We start from the raw sequence: 20807 nt of genomic DNA, 5'->3' as shown, positions 1-20807 counted from the left end.
ATGACGCTGAACGACGTGCTCTGGCCGCGGCCAGGGCGTGGTTACACATGGGTAGGACGCGAAATTTCAGCGGGTAATCATGGGTGGAGCACGGTCATAGCATGTTCTGCGACTGTATCGCGGTGTTATTATGTGAAATTAGCGTGTTACGCGTGTGACGGTCAAACGCCTTTCTCCGCGTATATACAGCACGATTTGCCGAGCACACATCAGTTGTGCTCGAGACGTCAAGGGGTGGACATGGATCCCCGTCACCGTAGTGACCTCGTCTTAATCCATTTTTATTTCTTGACATTTCTTTTTATTTCATAACAAGATAAAAAAATAAAAATGAAAAACTATTACAACAATAACATATTGGCTTCTTCGGTGCCATAGTTTGAAATCTTGATCTTCACGGGACTGTGTCTTGAGCGGTTATGATTTCTACAGCCCGGTGTTATGCCGAGAAATGCATCCCTGCCGAGATTTCCCTACTTTCGCTACTACAACCACTTTTACCTCGTTTTATCTCACTTTTAGGGAATGTAATGGCGAACATATAACCAAATCCACTTCGTCTTGCATTTGTTGGGAATGTAATACAACATAAACCATTCCGTCTTTGTTTTTGTTGTGAACGTAATCGAACGGTAATGCACACCGTATATAAATCACTTTTGAGAACTGTTATGCACTCTACCGTAAAGCTTATTATGCAGAAATAAGCTTTATGGTAGAGTGCATAACAGTTTCAATACGATCCACCAGGGAAATGACGCGGAAATGACGCGATGAGGAAGCGGAACAGTCGCCGGCTTCTGTTTTGCGGGCATACCACCGATGAACAGTGGGTTGGCCAATTTTGCGTATTTTTCATCGCGGGCAACCACGGGCAAAAAAAAAAACCGCAAAATTTTACCCGCAATACAGACGCAAACGGCTGTGTGACCGGGCCCTAAGTTTCACAAGCCTTTTTCTCACCCTAAACACATATCATGTCCTTGCTTATGTTTCATACTGTGAGACTATGACCCCTTTTGCAACTCAGACACTCCCTTTCAAGGTATAACCAGCAGTGATTGATTTTTCACAAGCAATCTGTGGGGAAAACCTAGACTTGTGGAATATCCATAATGACAAATTATTTTTGGAGAGGGAAACCAGAGGCCACAAAAGCCTGAATGATAAACTGCCACGCACTACTAAGGGGAAAGATAAGATGAGGGAACAAGGAGACTTCTCAGAGACTAAACTTCCACATAATTATAGTATGCCACTATGGAGGAAGTGACAGAGTTACACACGGTTATCTTTTACTGCCTTGCCTCAGGGAGACTTTAACGGGCAATCATCTAGATTCTGAAAACCAGCAACATACTTTAAAGAAGACTCAGGTAAAGGGTTGAAAGGCCTTCTACTAAAAAAAGTGCTTGTTATGGTATCTTATGTCTTTGTAATCATTTAAATATGGGAATTTACAGTGACAACACAGAACTGGTTAAAAACAAAATACCTGTTATAAAGGCCCAAGCCTTCATGGGGCCCTAAGCAAAATTTGTTTTGTGCGCCCCCTATTCCTTGAACATTTCCATAACTAGAAGAATAGAATAGAATTTACTTTTATTGTCATTCTTTGTAACAATGCACACAGAACGAAATGTCGATACACCTGACCCGTACAGTTAAACTGTAGCGAGCCGATGCAGCCGCAGCCAAACAGGGCGCAGCCATTTTAGTCATTAGGTGATCAAACCCCCCAATTCCAAAAAAATTCGTCCAAGGGGCCAATCTTGAAAACAGATCCATTGTTTTCATTTACGAATAAATATACATGCAAATATTTACATGTTATATATAATGTAAATAATATATTAGGTCCATGTTTTAATCACTTAAGTTGGTAATCAATTTTGAAGTATTAAGTCAAGTCAAGTCATTTTTATTTGTATAGCCCTTAATCACAAAGAGTCTCAAAGGGCTTCGCAGGTTATTACACATGAGAAATTTAGGTTACCGTATTCATATGCTATAGAGTAGAAGTGAGTTTTAAGCTTAGATTTAAACATTTCCACTGAGGTTGCAGATCGGATCTCAGGGGGAAGAGCATTCCACAACACCGGTGCCCGGATGGAGAACGCTCTCAGTAGTACTGCTGTTGTATTTTTTTAGTACAGTGGAACCTCGGTTTTCGAACGCCTCTCAGTTCGGACAAATTCAGATTCAGATTTACTTTATTGTCATTCGTATACACGTGTATACAGAACGAAATGTCGATACATCTGACCCGCACAGTTTCTTTGAACGTCAGCCGGGATAGATAAGATTAACCATGGTGTTCGACCAAAAATTTCGTGAAATTCTTGCTTTGCTGTTCGGTCAAAAAATCGGAGTTCGATCGCCGGTACACTAGGGTGCGATGCTGAGCAGCGTACGGGTGTTTTAGCCCCTAATTATGCCTCCGAAGAAGGTCGGTGCAAGCAGGACAGGTGAAAAAAGACAAGTTGTTCGTCCAACTATTGCCTTTAAGAAAGACATAATAGCTAAATATGAAAGAGGTGTACGAATTTCCGATCTTGCTAGTGAATACAGCATGGCTAAATCTACTATCAGTACGATAGTAAAGAATAAGGAGGCTGTGAAATCGAGCGATGCGGCTAAGGAAGTTAGCGCTATAAGCAAGCAACTGCCGCAAGTTTTGGAAGAGGTTGAAAAACTTTTCTCTCCCTACCGTCCACCACAAAGGTAAGAAATCCTATTCATAATCCTTTTTTTATTTTTACATGTTCGTGTTAGTGTAATCTTTCGTACGGAAGATTACGCTAATGCGAACGTACGATTAGCCTGGGTTAGCTTCATGTTTACGTTCATGTTAAACATTTAGGGTGTTGGAACGGATTAAAACGATTTTACATTGCTTTTAATGGCAAAAACGATTTTCGGTGATCGACCAAATCGGTTTTGAACAGGGTTCTGGAACGGATTATGGTCGAGAACCGAGGTTCCACTGTATTTTTTTTTAGTATTTCCGGATTCGGATTTTTGTTGAAGCTCTTTAGTTTTTTTTTGGTAGTGTTACTGTAATTTTATCTTTGTAGGATTTTGGAGTACTTCTGCAGTAGTTTTTTTGTAGTATACCCGGACTCTGCAGGTCTGCATCAAACCTTACCGGTATAATTTTCTGTTCATTTTGCCGGCTGTGATTTTTGGACTATATACTTTAATGAAGGACATTTAGTTTCAATCGCGGGACTTAGTCGGGTTTGGGTTCGCATGCGGCTTATATACAGGTGCGGCTTGTGTAAGTACAAAATTGGTTTTCCTCTTAAAATGTGGTGGGTGCGGCTTATAATCAAGTGCGCTCTATAGTCCGGAATTTATGGTAAACAGTAATTCTGTAGTTTTATTTTTGTAGCATTTTTGTCGTATTTCCGTTTTAGTATAGCTGTAGTTTATTTTTTGCAGTATTTGTGTGCATACTGCACATCTGAATGCACTTGCAGTGCAGAGAGGCTTAAGGGAACTTCTCTCTGTTAACACAATATATTTTTTGTAAATAAATCTATATGTGATAGTGGATATTAATCATTACCCACACATGAAAAACATACGTGAAGGGTCCTTGGTTCAAGACCGGGTGGAAACATGTTAGCCTGGAGGAGGATGGGCGCCAACTTACTAATCAACCAAACAGGAGGCACTAAATATTAAACACTGCATTTCTAAAATAACAACTAATCATGTTACTATTATGACTTTACTATGTTATTACCGGGTATATTAATGGAAGTAGGGTTAAATAAACTCATTTAACTACTAAAATATAATCTTACTAGAAAATCACAATGACCCAACCTTGGTGAGCTATTTTCACAACAGGTACGCGGGCAGCTCAGCTGTCCTCAGTGGGCACCATGGTGAGGGCACAATGTTAGAGACCCCTGCTTTAGGACTACTGCATGAGGTCTGAGCCACAGCTAGAGAATGTGGATGACTTGAAAACAGCTGCACAGAGCAATGAAAAAAAGACAGATCAGAGGAAAAAAAGACTGAAAAGAACACGTAGATTGGCTGTTATAGCTCATTGTCGCACTAAGTTACGGCCAGGCGACTCTCAAAGAGTCAAGGAAAGGAGGTAAGTCTTTTGAGACCATGAATGTGGTGCACTGCAAACCAAGCCAGGTTGCCGAGCTTCATACATTTAAGTTACTCCCATACCACATGATCCTTGAGGGAAAAAACTACAACACAGCCTCATTAATAAGGGATATGACATACTCTAGGTCCTCAGTCTGAAGAAAAGCCGAACAATTCAGAGAGGTATCTTCAAATTTTGTTACACAAACAGCCAGGCTCTAAATGCAAGCCATTTCAGCTCATCCAAGTTCAAATTTTACAATACTGTATCTTAAATAAATTAGACTATTCACAAATAAGAGACACTTTTCTATGTCTCAGCTATTTTTTTAAAAGAACGAATCCTTATGGACTGATTTATTTTTACAAAAAAGGATGTTTAAATAACACCAGCTACGTGAAGACAATGCCCAATACAATTTATCCGCAATGTTTATTTGATTTTAGGGTGTAAATGTCCAGATTTCTGATATAATATATGAATAGTTTTTACCATCATTTGAGAGCTGATTGACTAAAAGAGGGAAAAGAGAACAACAAATAAGTAAGCATACAGTACACGCAAATACTTAAAAAATAAAGGGATGTAAGAACAAAATATCCAACACATAATCTTCAATAAAGAATAATGGATCTCAGAAAACATACCTAGTTTATTTTTTGTTGAACTTTAAAGAAATTACAGCTATGTTTGTACATGTTCAGCACCCTAAATTACAATGGCATGTCAATACAAAATCCTGTTATTTTAGTTATTTTATGCTTATTTAAACAATATTTCTTCATGGTCAACGTCAATTCTTATTTTTTCAACAATTGGATATCAGCTGTATGACATGAGTGCCAATGACAGAAAAATGACTAATATTCACAGTCAAGGAAGCAAGCAGCTGACGAGCATTGCACAAGATGAAAATTCCTTTTTTATTTTATTATTATTTTTATACAGGTCTTTTATTAATCCCATTAAAAGGCACAATAAATATAATAACGAATCCATTAACATGTCTCAAAACTGTAGTGGCTGGTCATGGAAAAAAGTTGGAGAATGCCGATTTAGACAGAAACCTCAGAAGAACTCAAGTTTTGTTATGAATGACTTCTGACAATTAAACTCGAGAAACATGGCTGTTAAACCCCAATTTAAAGGCTATACATATCTTCTGTAATAGACTCCACTGGCAGCATGAAAAAACACATACTTGAGAAAAGAGTTTCATTTTGTCTAAGAAATTCAGGGAAAGCTGAGCAAGAATTCCTTCAAGTTAAACATTAGCCCCCTGAAACAGCAAAAAAATAATAGCTGTATCTAAATGGAAACTTCTTGGTCATTCCAATCAAAATCAGTCTTTATGTGATGTCATCCAGTAAGTCCTGGCGTTCTAGAGTTCTATCTGGTCTTTAAATCAGAAAAGCCGCCCTGACAACCATGGAATGCGGATTTATCCTTCTCTACTTTCCATGAAAGTTTTTCTCAAAGGTTAAGTAAAATGTGTATAATTACAGACTGCCAAATGGAACATACTAGCCATGTGGTCAATTTCGGTTCAGCATATTCAATATGATTGAGGTGTTTATATAGGGCATTGTCATTCCGTTTAACCATTTAGATTATTCTACTTGGAAAACATGACTCAATGTAAACCCTGCTACTGTTTAGAATAAAAGGGGCCCAATGGTTGACAATATGTAGAAACTTTTCTTCTTCCTTCTGTTTGGACACAAAACCTTGCTTTCAGGCAAACAAGGTTCTGTCCAGTCTATGCAGTATATGGGTCACAGTTTCAACTACTTTTTACAGTCAAAGTGTCACACCAACAGACCCCCTTTTGGTTGAACATTGCTAAAGAATCTTTTACATGGAAGCTCATTAGACAATCTATTGTTTACTGTCGAGACACTGTATGACGAAAACTGAACAGAACAAACCGCAAAGACCCAAGAACGCCAGCAAACCAACCAGAGCAATTTGATTGGGTGAGCGGTAGGACTGGGCAGAGCAATAAACACAGCACACATATTGCTTCTTCCCCTCGCCCAATGCCGTCTGCATTGAAGGTAAATACGTTGGTATCCTGATTTGCAGTATTTTGTGAAATTTTCACAAAAGTGCTACGGTCGCACCTTTTTTATAACCAATTTTTTATACTAAAATGACGGTCAAAATGAACCTCCCCACTATTGAGTAACTGCGGGAGGGGGACAAATTTTTATTGGAATATTTATATTCATATGGGACACAGGCTATAGCAATTTTATTATTATTTCAAATATTTTATCAAATCGTACAATGTCACACAGTGAAGTAAAATGTGCTGAAGAATTAGCTTTTGTCAGGAGAGCATGTTCGGTGATTTATCTCTCGATTAAAAAAAAGGAAAAGAAAATTCAAAATATTTTTGCTTTTATAGCTCTTTGGGTCACAAAGGTCCCCAACCCCTGATGTAGAACCTTCGACATTGATCAAGATTTTGGGGTAGGAAGCCGTCAACAGGACATTCTGTTATTACCTTTATTTAATGTTGATTATGTCTGTGTAATGGCTGTTGACTCCCTAGAAACATCCATTGCAGACTGGTCATCCAGGAAGGGGGATTAACTCATGTGTACCCCTTTTCAAGGTTTCTTCATTTTTCTCATGCTGAGATTTTCCCTTGTCCGCATCTAGATTTCAGATCAGGGGATGTTTCTATGTACAGCCCCTTAAAACTTGTTGTGATTAAGGGCTATACAAATAAACATGATTTTTCACTTGACCAGTGCTGATAGTAGAAACAAATGAAGGCTTGCGATGTGTTGCTCATTTCTGTTTCTGATCACCCTCATGAGCTAGAAGAGAGTACACATAAACATTACATAAAGCAGATGAATCTGCTGAACACAGATGCAGATTTGAACAAGTTGAGTTTATGACCACTGCCTTCACTTATTCTCCCACTGACCTCATACCGCTTCATCCCCTTGCCCCAATCTCATTCCCGCTAATCCAGTCCTATTAGGTGGCAGGCAGCAAATTGGAAGATGTTGCATGGCAAATCTGAAGTTTTTCAACAAAATGTATTCTGCATCATTCCTTATGACTATGTATTACATCTCGTTTCCTCCCATATTCATCATTGTAGGGGGAAAAAAAGAAGAGGAACCAACAACAATGAGTAAAAACACATCTTTTAGAACTATATTTAATAATAATAATAATAATTTCCTTTGTATTGTCATTCTGTGTAACAATGTACACAGAACGAAATGTCGATACACCTGATTTAGGCAATACACTTACCGTATGATATGAATTTATTTATTTTTTTCCCAAAAATTATTTTAAAATACACTTTAGTAAAAATAGACAACTGAAAAAATGTGCACATTAATTGTCAATGCCTCCCGAAAAGATATTTCTGGCGCACTCACGCAATCAGACAATCAACATAAATCCTGACCTGTGCAATATTCTTATCATTTCAAAATCACCAGGATATAACTGATTTTTCTTGAGTGAATTTTGGTTCAGCTTTGCCAGGTACAGTCGCCTTCTTTCCTCAGACAACCTTTGTCATTCATCGCATTGATTTTTTTTTTTAACTTTTGAGAACCGAAAATATTTTGATGGGTTTATCTTGGACCGAGCTCTTTGACAAATTAAAAGCATGACAATGTTTCACCAACTCAACGCCTTCAACGTATTCTGTTTTTATTTTGTTTTTACGCGGATGATGATGTGTCGTCAAAACCTTCTGTCTCAGGGGAGTCAAAATCAAATGGCCAAATAAAAAATTAACCAACAAGCCCAGGGCCTGACTGATCTAATGTTGATTTTTTTTAATAACGCATATAGTTTAGTAAACCTAATTAAACCTACTTAATAGCTAACAAACATATTCAGAGAAATAAAGCAATATCTTCTTACGGCTTCGTCAGTATTCTTTAAAATTTGGGACTTTTTTATTCACGGCCGCCAACTCTAGCTTGTGTCATCATCGCAGCCTGTTTTGCGCTCGTTCATGATGCATGTGCTTGTACGAGCAAGGTGACAGAGTCAAGCCTGATCTATGACGCCTTATGAGCGATTTGTATCGTGATAAATGCAACAAAGAGACTGGATTGCTCAACCAAACATGCATGGATCTGGTAAATTGACAAACTTTTCATCCGGCGCCACCTAAAGAAATTTGGGGTGATTGTGGATACGTTAAGGCAACTAGCAGAATTGATACTGAGTTACAAGGCCAGTTTGAATTAAGTACAGGCATTTGATGGACATTTTCTCCGCCAAAAATAAGGTAGTTTCTATTCTTGTTACGGAATCACTTTACTTTTTTTTGCCATTTTCGCTCAGTGTTGTTGTTGCATGCACCAAAAGTAATAATGTTCGTGTAACTGAAGTGCTGGCATACGTATTTTTAGATAGTGCTTACAGCAATTAACTATGTTGGGAAACTGTATTGTTTTTGTTCCCCTAAATTATTGTTTTTCAATTGCAAATTGCATTACTGTACACACCTGCCAATGTTACCTTGGTGTTGCATTTTTGTTATGTACTAGTGCCTAATGTTTAAAAGATACCTGATCTTTCAAGTCAAGTCAAGTTTATTTGTATAGCCCTTAATCACAAAGAGTCTCTAAGGGCTGCACAATCCACAGATTATTGCAAACCGCAGACTATTATTACACCATCCCCTGATCTAAAACCTACATAAGGGCAAGGAAAAACTCAAAAACCTCAATATGAGGAAAATGAAGAAACCCGCACGTGAGGTAATCCCCCTTCCAGGATGACCAAGCTGCAATGGATGTTGCAATAACAAATAATAAACAGATATTGTCAACATAAAATATAGGTTATTCATATACTATAGAATAGAAGTGTGTTTTACGCTTGGATTTAAACATTTCCATTGAGGTTGCAGATAGAATCTCAGGGGGAAGAGCATTCCACAGCACTGGGGCCCGAATGGAGAACGCTCTCAAACCTGCTGATCTCTTCTTGGCTCTTGGGATCACTAGTAGACCAGCATTTTCAGAGCGAAGGCTCTGGACCGGAACATAGTGAAAAATAAATCTGAAAGATATGAGGGAGCAAGTCCATGCATAATTTTGTATACTACTAATAGAACCTTAAAATCACATCTTAAGCTAACAGGGAGCCAATGCAGGTGAGCTAAAATCGGGGTAATGTGATCAAACTTTCTTGTCTTAGTTAAAAGCCTCGATGCAGCATTTTGTGCCAGGCAAATGTAAAGCAAATGATGAATCATCCTTCATAAACTAATAAAAACAAAAACAAAAAAGGAAGGGATGAGCATGACATCACCTGAATGTTTTCCGCACCGAACAGCTTTGCTAAAAGTGAGATAAAGGCAGATAGGCACAGTGGGAAAAAAAGCATATGGACCCTGTAAACTCTGTTGGGAAATGTTAGCATACAGACGCCCCTTACGGAAAACGGTAGATACGAACATTTTTTGTGGATGTCAAAAAATATCCAGATATTGCTGTAAGTTAGATTTTGTATTGTGTGCACCTTTTTTCAAGTACAGGACAGTACTTTAGTGCTTCTTTGCGCTGCTAACGGCGTGTGGCGCTGTGAGAGGTCACCTAGCACACACCCGAAGAAGAAATCCTGCTTCCTCTACCTAGTTCTTGTGCAAACATTCTATACTGTATCTCCGGCGCGCTAAGAACTTAAATCCCTAGGGCTTGTAGTTCAAGTCAAGTCAAGTCAAATTAATTTATAGAGCCCTTAATCACAAGAATGTCTCAAAAGACTGCACAGGATTACAATTACACAATTACCTGATCTTAAACCAACATGCGGGCAAGGAACAACTCAAAACCTCAGAGTGAGGAAAAAGAGAAACCCTGAGAAGGGACCTCACAAGTGGTAATCCCCTTTCTCTGGATGACTAGGGTGAATTAGTTATTGAAAACATTGTCCTGGGCATTTTTGCTGAATTGGAACATCGCTTGTGCTCAATTCATTTATTCACAGCTTTCTGACTTGTGAGCATAATATAGAATGTTGTCGTTTCTGTTTGATATGTACATGCATGAACACAATTGATGGATAAGGGTTCATTCTGAAGCAGACTGCTGCATATGGGTGATTTGATGAAGCTTTGCGGATTTTCCCCTTCCTTTTTATGCATGACCTTTCACACTGTGAGGAAATGCACATGATAATAGCCCTTGTAAGCACAGTAGGGGAATGCTCGTTATTGTAAGATTAAGCTGAATTGTTTATTTCCTGGTTAGTAGGAAACCTCAAGTCAGTTTCCATTAAGGGTGGGCGGATCGATCGAAATATATTCCATCAATATATCAATATATTCGATACTGGACCAGTACTTGGATCGGATTGATACCTTAGTACTATCACTATACTAATGTTGTTAGTGGGTCGTAAGGTTATGCATACATTAAACCTTTCAGATTTTATCCAATTTGGACTACTGACTTAATTTTCCCAATATTGTGCAAAGGAAGGAATTCTAATTGTCTTGATAACATTGTTATTTAATATTTGTAATTTTGTTACATTATTGATTTTTTTGGTTTGACTCTCTAGACCACGTGTGTCAAACAGGCGGCCCCGCAAGCCAGATCAGGCCCGCTATGGGATTGAATCTGGCCCGCGAGACAACACTCAGAGAAGCGCAAGAGAAAAACAAGCTGCAGGCTGAAATATGTCAACTTGATGTTCCCAAAGCCAGGTGGCTCTCACAAAGACACTGTACTTGTATTTATTTCTCTGCCTCTCTCTCTCTCTCTCTTCCACCCCTTTCCTCCAACTCTCTGTCTCTTTCACTCCCTGTGTCTCTCTTTTTCTCTTCCATTGTTGCTCTTTTGCTCTTTCTCTCTCTGTGTCTTTTTAACTTCATTTGCTCTAACTTCTTTTTTTTCCTTTTCTCTCTTTTCTCTTTCTCTCTTCCTACCCTTTGCGCTTTCTTTTCTCTTTTCTCTCCTTCTGTCTTTCTATTTCTCTTTGGATTTCTTTCTTCCTCTCCCTTTCTTTTCCCCCTCTTTCATGACTTTTTATCTTTTGGTTCTCACGCTCTCTCCCTCTCTCTTTTCTTTCTTTGTCCCGCCCTCTCTCCTATTCCCTCCCACTTTCTCTTATTTCTTTTTCTCTCTTTTTCTTTCTCTTTAATCTACTAGTCCGGCCCCCGACAGAACGTTTGTTCTATTGTGTGGCCCCCGAGTTCAAATGACTTTGACACCCCCGCTCTAGACGTTTGTTCGGAAACCGCTGCTGTAGTAGATTTTATTAAACTGCAAGAGGTATTTATATAGTATTGTTTAAAATATTTTTACTTTGACTTCATTTTCAAAAAATTGTGCAATGGAATGTACGAACGCTCCCCGACAAACGAACAACTGACTTACGCAAAACGGTAGATACAAACATTTTTCTCGGGATTTCAGTTAGATTTTGTATTGTGTGCACCTTTTTCCAAGAACAGGACAGTACTGTAGAAGAAATCCGCTTCCTCTTACTAGTTTGTGTGTAAACATTCTATACTGTATCTCCATCGCGCTAAGAACTTTGACATTTTTATCGTTTAATATCTCGTGCATCCGTTCACTATGGTTGGTGTAAAGTGTAAAGAAGATCCGAGCCGTTTTATTTAAAATGAAAGTGGAATATGGAAGCTTGATGCTGTTGAGAAAATGGTTGTATTGCTTTTTCTCGGCCACTTTTTTGCCACGGAGGAGGTAGTAGCCTAACTCTTGAAGCCTATCTGTCACGAGTGCGAGGTGGCGTGGAAGGGGACCGGACCAGAACAGAGGCAGGAGGCATGAAGGGAGAACTCAAATGCGTTGACGATCCGTAAGTTTTATTTAATAAAATAAAAGTCGCCCAATACTCCGGGGCAAAACAGAACAATACAGAGTTCCTCCGGCACGAACTTAACGGGACATGGCATAACAGACTAAAACAGGACAAGGCATAACAGACCGGGACTGTGAAGAATGAGTAGTAATGAACCCGCAACCGCAGAGCCCACCATGCAGCCTTAAATACAGATCCACCATTAGTGAAACTGCTTTCAGCTGTTGCCCAGGGGGCGGGGCAGACTGGTCACCAAGGCGACCGTGACAGAGCCCCCCTCTTAAGGGACAGCTCCCGAGGTCCCAAAAAAGAAAAAATTACAACCTCACGCCCCGGAATGGTTCGACGCTCACGATTGGGGCAACCCCGCTTCCTCCTCCGAACACGCAGGAACGGGGAGAGGCAGGCGCCATCTGCGTCGGGCGGATCGGAATCGGCGCTCGGCAGGGGGGAGTCCGGCGGGCAAGCTGGACAGGGGATAACAGACAGGCAGAACCGACGTGAACAGGACAGGCAAAATCAGAACAGGTAAACAGGACAGCCTCTACAGAAGAGTCGCACTCAGGACAGGCCTCTACAGAAGAGTCGCACTCAGGTCAGGCCGATGCAGAAGAGTCGCACTCAGGTCAGGCCGATGCAGAAGAGTCGCACTCAGGTCAGGCCGATGCAGAAGAGTCGCACTCAGGTCAGGCCGATGCAGAAGAGTCGCACTCAGGTCAGGCCGATGCAGAAGAGTCGCACTCAGGTCAGGCCGATGCAGAAGAGTCGCACTCAGGGGGTTATCAGATTCAGAAGAGTCAGACTCAGGGGGTTATCAGATTCAGAAGAGTCAGACTCAGGGGGTTATCAGATTCAGAAGAGTCAGACTCAGGGGGTTATCAGATTCAGAAGAGTCAGACTCAGGGGGTTATCAGATTCAGAAGAGTCAGACTCAGGGGGGATCAGATTCAGAAGAGTCAGACTCAGGGGGGATCAGATTCAGAAGAGTCAGACTCAGGGGGGATCAGATTCAGAAGAGTCAGACTCAGGGGGGATCAGATTCAGAAGAGTCAGACTCAGGGGGAACAGATTCAGAACAGACAAGACAGGACAGGAAAGACTGAACAAAATCAGTACAGGGAGACTCAAGGCAGGCATGGGGGTCGAACAGGCAGGCATGGGAGTCGAACAGGCAGGCATGGGAGTCGAACAGGCAGGCATGGGAGTCGAACAGGCAGGCATGGGAGTCGAACAGGCAGGCATGGGAGTCGAACAGGCAGGCATGGGAGTCGAACAGGCAGGCATGGGAGTCGAACAGGCAGGCATGGGAGTCGAACAGGCAGGCATGGGAGTCGAACAGGCAGGCATGGGAGTCGAACAGGCAGGCTTGGGAGTCGAACAGGCAGGCTTGGGAGTCGGAGTCGGGCTGGCACGCTGGGGAGACGGAATAGCAGGCAATCGGCACGGGAGTCGGGCAGGCAGGCATGAGAGTCGAACAGGCAGGCGTCAATTCCTCCCGGGAGTCGATTCGAGGCACAGCAAGGGCCACGACGGGCGGGGCCGTGGTTCGAACGAGCAGGGAAGGCCAACTCAGTAGGCGCCTGCCGAACTGCGCTCTCCAGCTCTCCCCAAGTCGCGCTGGGATCGTTCGCTGAGTTCTCTTTGTAGGCGGGTTCATTCTGTCACGAGTGCGAGGTGGCGTGGAAGGGGACCGGACCAGAACAGAGGCAGGAGGCATGAAGGGAGAACTCAAATGCGTTGACGATCCGTAAGTTTTATTTAATAAAATAAAAGTCGCCCAATACTCCGGGGCAAAACAGAACAATACAGAGTTCCTCCGGCACGAACTTAACGGGACATGGCATAACAGACTAAAACAGGACAAGGCATAACAGACCGGGACTGTGAAGAATGAGTAGTAATGAACCCGCAACCGCAGAGCCCACCATGCAGCCTTAAATACAGATCCACCATTAGTGAAACTGCTTTCAGCTGTTGCCCAGGGGGCGGGGCAGACTGGTCACCAAGGCGACCGTGACACTATCTTCCACAAGTTTAACTAAACTTAACTTTATTTATCTTTATAGAGCAGATTATTTCATGAAATGTTTATTTTTTAGTACAAAAAAATACAGGTTACTCATACAAGCCTTGAACATACTTATATAAACCTTGAACATACATTCCATACAAAATATAGCACTGAAGCAACTTAGGAACAATTCTACACTACAATTAAAAATAGTGGAAGGAGAGAGGTAATGCACTGTATCGTGAACCCAAATACACAACGATTAATAGTATTTGATACAATTAGGAATCATGATCATCTAGGGGCCAAAGAAAACTTTTCAAGGGCTGGATGTGGTCTGTGGGCCTTCACTTTGGTTCAGATCCTACCTCTCAGATAGGACGCACTGTGTTAAATATGGCGAAATGACATCTGAGCCCTTTAGTGTTACCTGTGGTGTTCCGCAGGGTTCAGTGCTTGGCCCCCTTCTTTTCAGCATTTACATGCTTCCATTAGGTGATATTATTCGCAAGTATAATATCAGTTTCCATTGCTACGCAGATGACACTCAACTATATCTCCCGATGGAGGAATCTGCCACACTAAACTGTGAAAATTTGGAGGCCTGCCTTACTGAGATAAAAGAGTGGATGTCATTCAATTTCTTGCGTCTTAACTCTGAAAAGACCGAAATGTTAGTTATTGGTCTATCAAAATGCCGCGACTTATTCTCTAAAACTGCTGTGAACATTGACAAATGTCACATCACACAGAGTGACTCACTTAAAAATGTAGGTGTCACATTTGACCCCGATATGTCCTTTAAAACACATGTGAAGAAAATTACTAGAACCGCTTTCTTCCATTTCGTAACATTGCTAAAATTCGTCCTATACTGTCTCAGTCGGATGCGGAGATTATAATTCACGCGTTTGTTACCTCCCGTCTCGATTACTGTAATGCACTACTCTCCGGTATTCCGATGACCAGACTCAAGAGTCTTCAGCTGGTACAAAATGCCGCAGCGAGGCTTTTAACTATGACAAAAAAGTCCGATCACATCACCCCAATTTTGGCTAACCTGCATTGGCTCCCTGTTAGCCTAAGATGTGATTTCAAGGTTCTCTTATTATTATACAAAATCATACATGGACGTTCCCCCTCATATCTTTCAGATCTGATTTCCCCCTATGTTCCGGCCCGAAGCCTTCGTTCTGAGAGCGCCGGTCTTCTGGTGATCCCAAGAGCCAAGAAGTGTTCCGCAGGTTCGAGAGCGTTCTCCATCCGGTTCGAGAGCGTTCTCCATCCGGGAACCGGTGTTGTGGAATGCTCTTCCCCATGAGATCCGATCTGCAACCTCAGTGGAAATGTTTAAATCTAAGCTTAAAACTCACTTCTACTCTATAGCATATGAATAACCTAAACTGCTTATGTGTAATAACCTGTGAAGCCCTTTGAGACTCTTTGTGATTAAGGGCTATACAAATAAAAATGACTTGACTTTTTGAAATATATCATATTAAAGCCACTGTGTGTAATATTTGAACACTAAATGGCACTGTGTTGTTTAATGCAATCAAAAAACAGTGCCACAGAGAACAGCATAGTGGTAAGTTGCCAGACAAACATGGGGCAACCTTAGGTAGGGATTCCACTGTGTAAAAGAAATACAAATTTCACAACCTATAATTTTTTTTATATTAATTGACATTGTTATGAAAGTTCAGGGCAGCACGGCGGCGCAGTGGTTAGCGCTTGTGCGGCACAGTTCATGTCATGGGAACCTGTCGTGGGTTCAAATCCAGCTCCAGACTTCCTGTGCGGAGTTTGTATGTTCTCCCCGTGCTTGCGTGGGTTTCCTCCGGGCAATCCGGTTTCCTCCCACATTCCAAAAACATGCATTTCAGGTGAATTGGCCGGTCCAAATTGTCCCTAGGTGTGAATGAGCGAATGAGTTGTCTGTCCCTGTGTGCCCTGCAATTGGCTGGCACCCAGTTCAGGGTGTCCCCTGCCCACTGCCTGGAGATGGCTGGGATGGGCTCCAGCCCCCCCGCGACCCTAATGAGGATAAGCGGTACGGCTGATGAGATGAGATGAGATGAGATGAAAGTTCAGGTATTTTTTTGCCTTGTATTCAAATCAATGTTGTAGTTTTTTTTTAACTCAACAAACGTTTTTGGACGACTAGGTTGAGACCAGGTGGAAACATATGTTGGCCTGCAGAGGAAAGGGGGCTGTACTTGCCCATGACACACCACAGAAAATAGTGCCCCTACAACTCTAGTGGTTAAGGGATCCAACCAACCAACCGACCAACCAACCAAACAGGAGGCACTAAATATTAAACACTGTTCCTTTAAATGTCATCATATTGATTGAAGTGAATGGGGATTAAACCCCAAATCAAGGCTAAAGTATATAATTCACGAAGTGTGTTTGCCTTTCCTCCTGCAACACAATTAGATAAAAATGGCATGGTTCAATTGGGCTGTCGAGCACATGACAAAAGTGAATGCAAAACTGTGCGAAATCATCAACTTGCTTAGAGAGTTACAGTAGATTCTTGTAATTTTCTGTAGTTCAAAGTGTTGCGAAATATTGTAGCACGAAATAGGAGATTGCCCAGTGACCCAGACGGGATTGTACAGTATTCCACTATTGGCAGTGTGGCATGCAACAGGCTCAGATAAACAGAGCTTGTTGGCTAAGACCCAAATCCCCATGGCCACTACTGCGTTTGGGTGTTTCAGTGCATTTGTACAGAAACATGAACTGAAACAGCATCCTTGCACTTATACATGCCATGTTTTGGTACTGTTTTAACTATCAACGTTTCACCTCTGCAGAGAAGCCAGAAACAAAGAAGTACCTACTTCTCTCCAGTGGCCCTGTTCTTAAACAGGTGTTATACACTGGTGTTATGCCTCAACCTTAAAGGGACAGTAAGCATTATCTAGCCCTGCCTTGTGGTCAGGTCAAGTCAAGTCAAATCAAGTCAAGTCACATTTATTTATATAGCCCTTAATCACAAAAATGTCTCAAAGGACTGCACAGGATTACAATTACACAATTGCACAATTACCTGATCTTAAACCAGCATGGTAGAAAAAAAAACTTCATTCACTAGGAAAAAAACTTATATCACTTCAATTATTATCAAAAATACATAAACTAATCTAGAAACATTCATTTTTAAAAGTGTAGGTGGAGAAATTAGCATTTATTTCTCATAAGCTATCTTGCTGCTAAGGGCACCCCAAAAACTTTTTTTCCCGTTTTTCTCTTTTTTTTTTTTTTTTTTTTAATTATTATTTTTTCTTTTCGTTTTCTTTCTTTGGCAGTAGCCCTTTGGCAACCTTGCCCCTGGCTTTCTGTAAGAATTTCGACCCACCCTATTTCCATACCTGTCAACCTGTATGTTTTTGCCTTACAAAGTACGTTTATTATGCATTTTAAGACGTGTACGGCATACAAGAAAATCTGTACGGAAAAACGCAAATTTGTCAATTATGGGTACCATCCGGTATACACCGGCTATGACGAAACGGCAAATCAATCGAGTCAAACAAGTTCGCCGCGGTCAGCCTCTATCTCTGTAACCTTTTTTTCCGTTGCAAACAAAGCGAGCGGTTTGATGGATTTCATGTGGTAGTTATGTAGTGAAAGGAAGTCCGTCTCTTTTAGAGAACCGGCTTTTTCGGCTCAACTCATTAAAGAGAGACGGCTCTCAAACGGCTCACTTGCTTTGATGCATTACATTACGAATCATTTTTGTTGTATAAAGAAGTTAAGAAAAAAATGAAGTATAAAAGGAGAAAATGAAAAAGACAGGTTTGTGGTTATCCCTTTGATCAGTATATTACCAACAATAATTTAATGCAGAAAATGAATCAATAATTTGAACAAGAAAATGTATTACTCTACTTAATTATATTTGCATGTATTTTTTCCTTCTACAGTGAACATCCAAGCTACTTAATTTTTGAACTTTTTTTATATTAAACCTCATTCATGTCGAGCAACTCAGTATCTCACAACAAAATGTTGATTAACAATATATATGATATAACGAAACACATATACAATATCACATGTTAAACTACATAAACGAATAAGTTTGGAAAAAAAAATATGGTGTAAGATTATTTTGCAAGGGAAAATACACCATTTTGTAAGGGCATGGAGCTGTTGAGGTTACAGGTATGAATTTCCGACATGGCGACTGTTAATAAAAAAAAGAAAAATTAACTGTGAGGGCCGCGGCTCTCAGGACAAGTGCAAATTGGAGTATTTTTTCACCAAAATCCGAAACAACTGCGTTTGCCTAGTTCGCCAAGCGACTGTGGATGTTTTCAAAGAATATGGTATCAAGAGGCACTGCCAGACGAAACATGCTGACTACAAAAAGCCAACTAGAAACGAACACTGTGAAAAGGTGAAAAAACTAGAAGCTGATTTAGCGGCACAGCATCACTTTTTCACAAAGCCTGCAAGTCAAATGAAAATGTTACAAAGGCGAGCTACGAGGTGGCGGCACTAATCGCCAAGCACAGAAGAGCTTTCACGTTGGGTGAATTTATTAAAGACTGTTTAAAGAATGCCCGGCGGAATAGTCAGCCCTTACACATTTCTAGCTTACAAAATCTGGCCCGCGTTCTGAAAGGTCTGGACGCCCCTGCACTACAATGTACAGTGAAGTCTAGTGGTCAAATATTACACAGTGTCCCTTTAAGTACTGTATTAAGTGTACTATGTTTGAAATGCTTGGCCATTTTTGCGGAGATAGATACACGAGTCGGGGGGCGGGGGGACTTTAAAGAAGGCTTCTCATTTATTCTGTAGATGCACGGTAGACCACTCTGATTTTAACGCTTCCCTGTCTAATACTTAGTCATAAGACACCTGTTGGTAGTGGTCACGTAGATGTTAAAAACACAAATGGGGGTCGTACATTCCAAACTTTTGAAACCCCTAGCTAATGCCAGACTGATGAACTAGCTTGGCCGCAATTTTTTTCCAGGGCTCCCGTTAAACAGAGCATTACAGACCGAAACAAATATCCCAGTTACTTACCTTTCACTTGACTCTCGTAGTCCGCGATTATTTCTTTATCTTTTTTAAACCTCAGCGAAGACATCTTAAATCCTTTTTGCTGGTAAAATAATATAATTTAAAACTGCCCTTTCAGGCGTGGGTGAAACACAAGGAAACCATCCCAAAGCAAAGCAGGAAAGAGCACACAGCTAAATGATTAAGTTCCCAGGAGAAAACGATTACTTCTCCATTGATAATCTTCCTTCTTAACTGGGCTGGCGAGGCGAAATCCGATTCCGACCAATAGATCCGCAAAAGTCCCAGGACAGCCTCTCGCTACCACGGGAACGAAAAGGACAACAGTCGGGCAAGTTTTTAGACGCTCCGTTGAGGAGCATCATCCGCAGTTAGCAACGCGTAGAAAAGTCGACACGAATTCGAGTGTACGTCCAGTTTCAGGGGTTAGTGAGAACACACGCAAATGCCTCCCCCCTTTATCGTTTTCCCTGGAAGGTTTCTCCCCCACTAACTCTCGTCGGCTTGCTCGAGAGGGATACAAGTAGGCAGGCCAACTGCAGTACACTAGGGGAAGGTGGGGGCAGGGGTGGTGGTGGGGTTCTGAACATGTTGTGGGACTAACGCAGGGGTCGGCAACCTATGGCACGCGTGCCAGCGCACGGCCAAAAAATAATGTTTTGGGTTTTTTTAAGCGCATTTACCTGAAATTTAGACATCTTCAGTTGGCGCGCCATGTTGTGTAAAGGATTTACGTTAGGCCTTAAGTGTGTTTTTCAGCGTGAGTTTGCCCGGCGCCTCGCAGAGAGAGAGAGAGGGAGAGACCCAGCCAATGAAACACACGTGCGCGATAAATGAACGAAACATGACGGCCCCTCGAGCGAAAAAATGGCGCTCTCTCCAGCCAGCGTGGACAGATGACTGGGGCTTTGTGGAAAAAATGACCGTGCTGTTTTGTGCATTATGCCCCGAGAGCATTGTACCTCGCGCATCAAGTGTTAAACGTCATTATGAGACGAAACATTAACATAAATTCAAGACAGAGACATTAAAACGCGCTGTGTCCAGATACGCCAAACAAACACAGACCCTAAAAACCTTTGTCACTGCTGAAAACACCACCACTGAAGCTATCTAACAAATTGCTCACTGCACAGAAAACCATTTACTGATGGCGAATATTTTAAAGAAGCGTGTGTGTGTTCTGTATTGCTGCTGTTATTTCAAGTTTTGATATTTTCTGCAACAAGATATCATTGATGAATGGTATAGCAGCTGACCATATTACTTGTTTTTTGATTGTAGTTTATAGTTGATGAAGAATGGTTGATTCTGGTTAATTCTTGTGGTAAAAAGTTGAACTCAGAATGGCTACAGGCCTTTCCACATGTTGTTCACATTCATACTTTAGTTAAACGATGAACAAGAGTAGTGGAAGATAAATAGGTCAGTTATACCAGTGTTTCCGCTGGAATTTTATCTTTCCAAAAATTTATTCAGTATTTTTGCACTCTTCAGACAAAGAACTGTAATAGTCATCCATATTAGTAGGTGGCAGTAGATTTTTATGTACTTTTTATGTACTAATTATCTGCTCCTGAGGTAGCACAGTACATTTTATAACTTAATTTGTTTAACAAAGCGGTTTAAGATTGTACTGTAAAAAAAAACATAAAGCATATAATTCTTTTTTATTTTAAGTATTATTTTCTTCTTTTTATAAACTATTATTTTGCTTATGAGGTAGTACAGTGAAATATTTGACATGACTTCATTTTCAAACATTTTCGACGGACAGTGTGCCACGGAACTTTTTTTATA

At 41.0% G+C, this 20807-nt stretch overlaps 1 protein-coding gene across 2 annotated transcripts in view; it reads right to left on the bottom strand.

Annotated features, from left to right (window-relative positions):
• srgap1a (SLIT-ROBO Rho GTPase activating protein 1a) overlaps positions 1 to 19519 on the bottom strand; it is a 94250-nt gene extending 74731 nt beyond the window's left edge. For both annotated transcript variants that reach the window (XM_088340984.1, XM_088340985.1), the window contains exon 1: positions 19011 to 19519. In XM_088340984.1, coding sequence (XP_088197110.1) covers positions 19011 to 19074 — 64 coding nt within the window. In that variant the 5' untranslated portion in view covers positions 19075 to 19519. The remainder of the gene's footprint in view (positions 1 to 19010) is intronic.
• Between the last annotated feature and the right edge of the window lie 1288 nt (positions 19520 to 20807).

Source organism: Urocampus carinirostris, chromosome 7, assembly GCF_059441175.1.
Source record: "Urocampus carinirostris isolate Australia breed hairy pipefish chromosome 7, RoL_Ucar_1.0, whole genome shotgun sequence".
Classification (NCBI taxonomy): Eukaryota; Metazoa; Chordata; class Actinopteri; order Syngnathiformes; family Syngnathidae; genus Urocampus; species Urocampus carinirostris.
The sequence above is the reverse complement of the archived record's forward strand: the minus strand, read 5'-3'. Positions and strand labels throughout refer to the sequence as shown.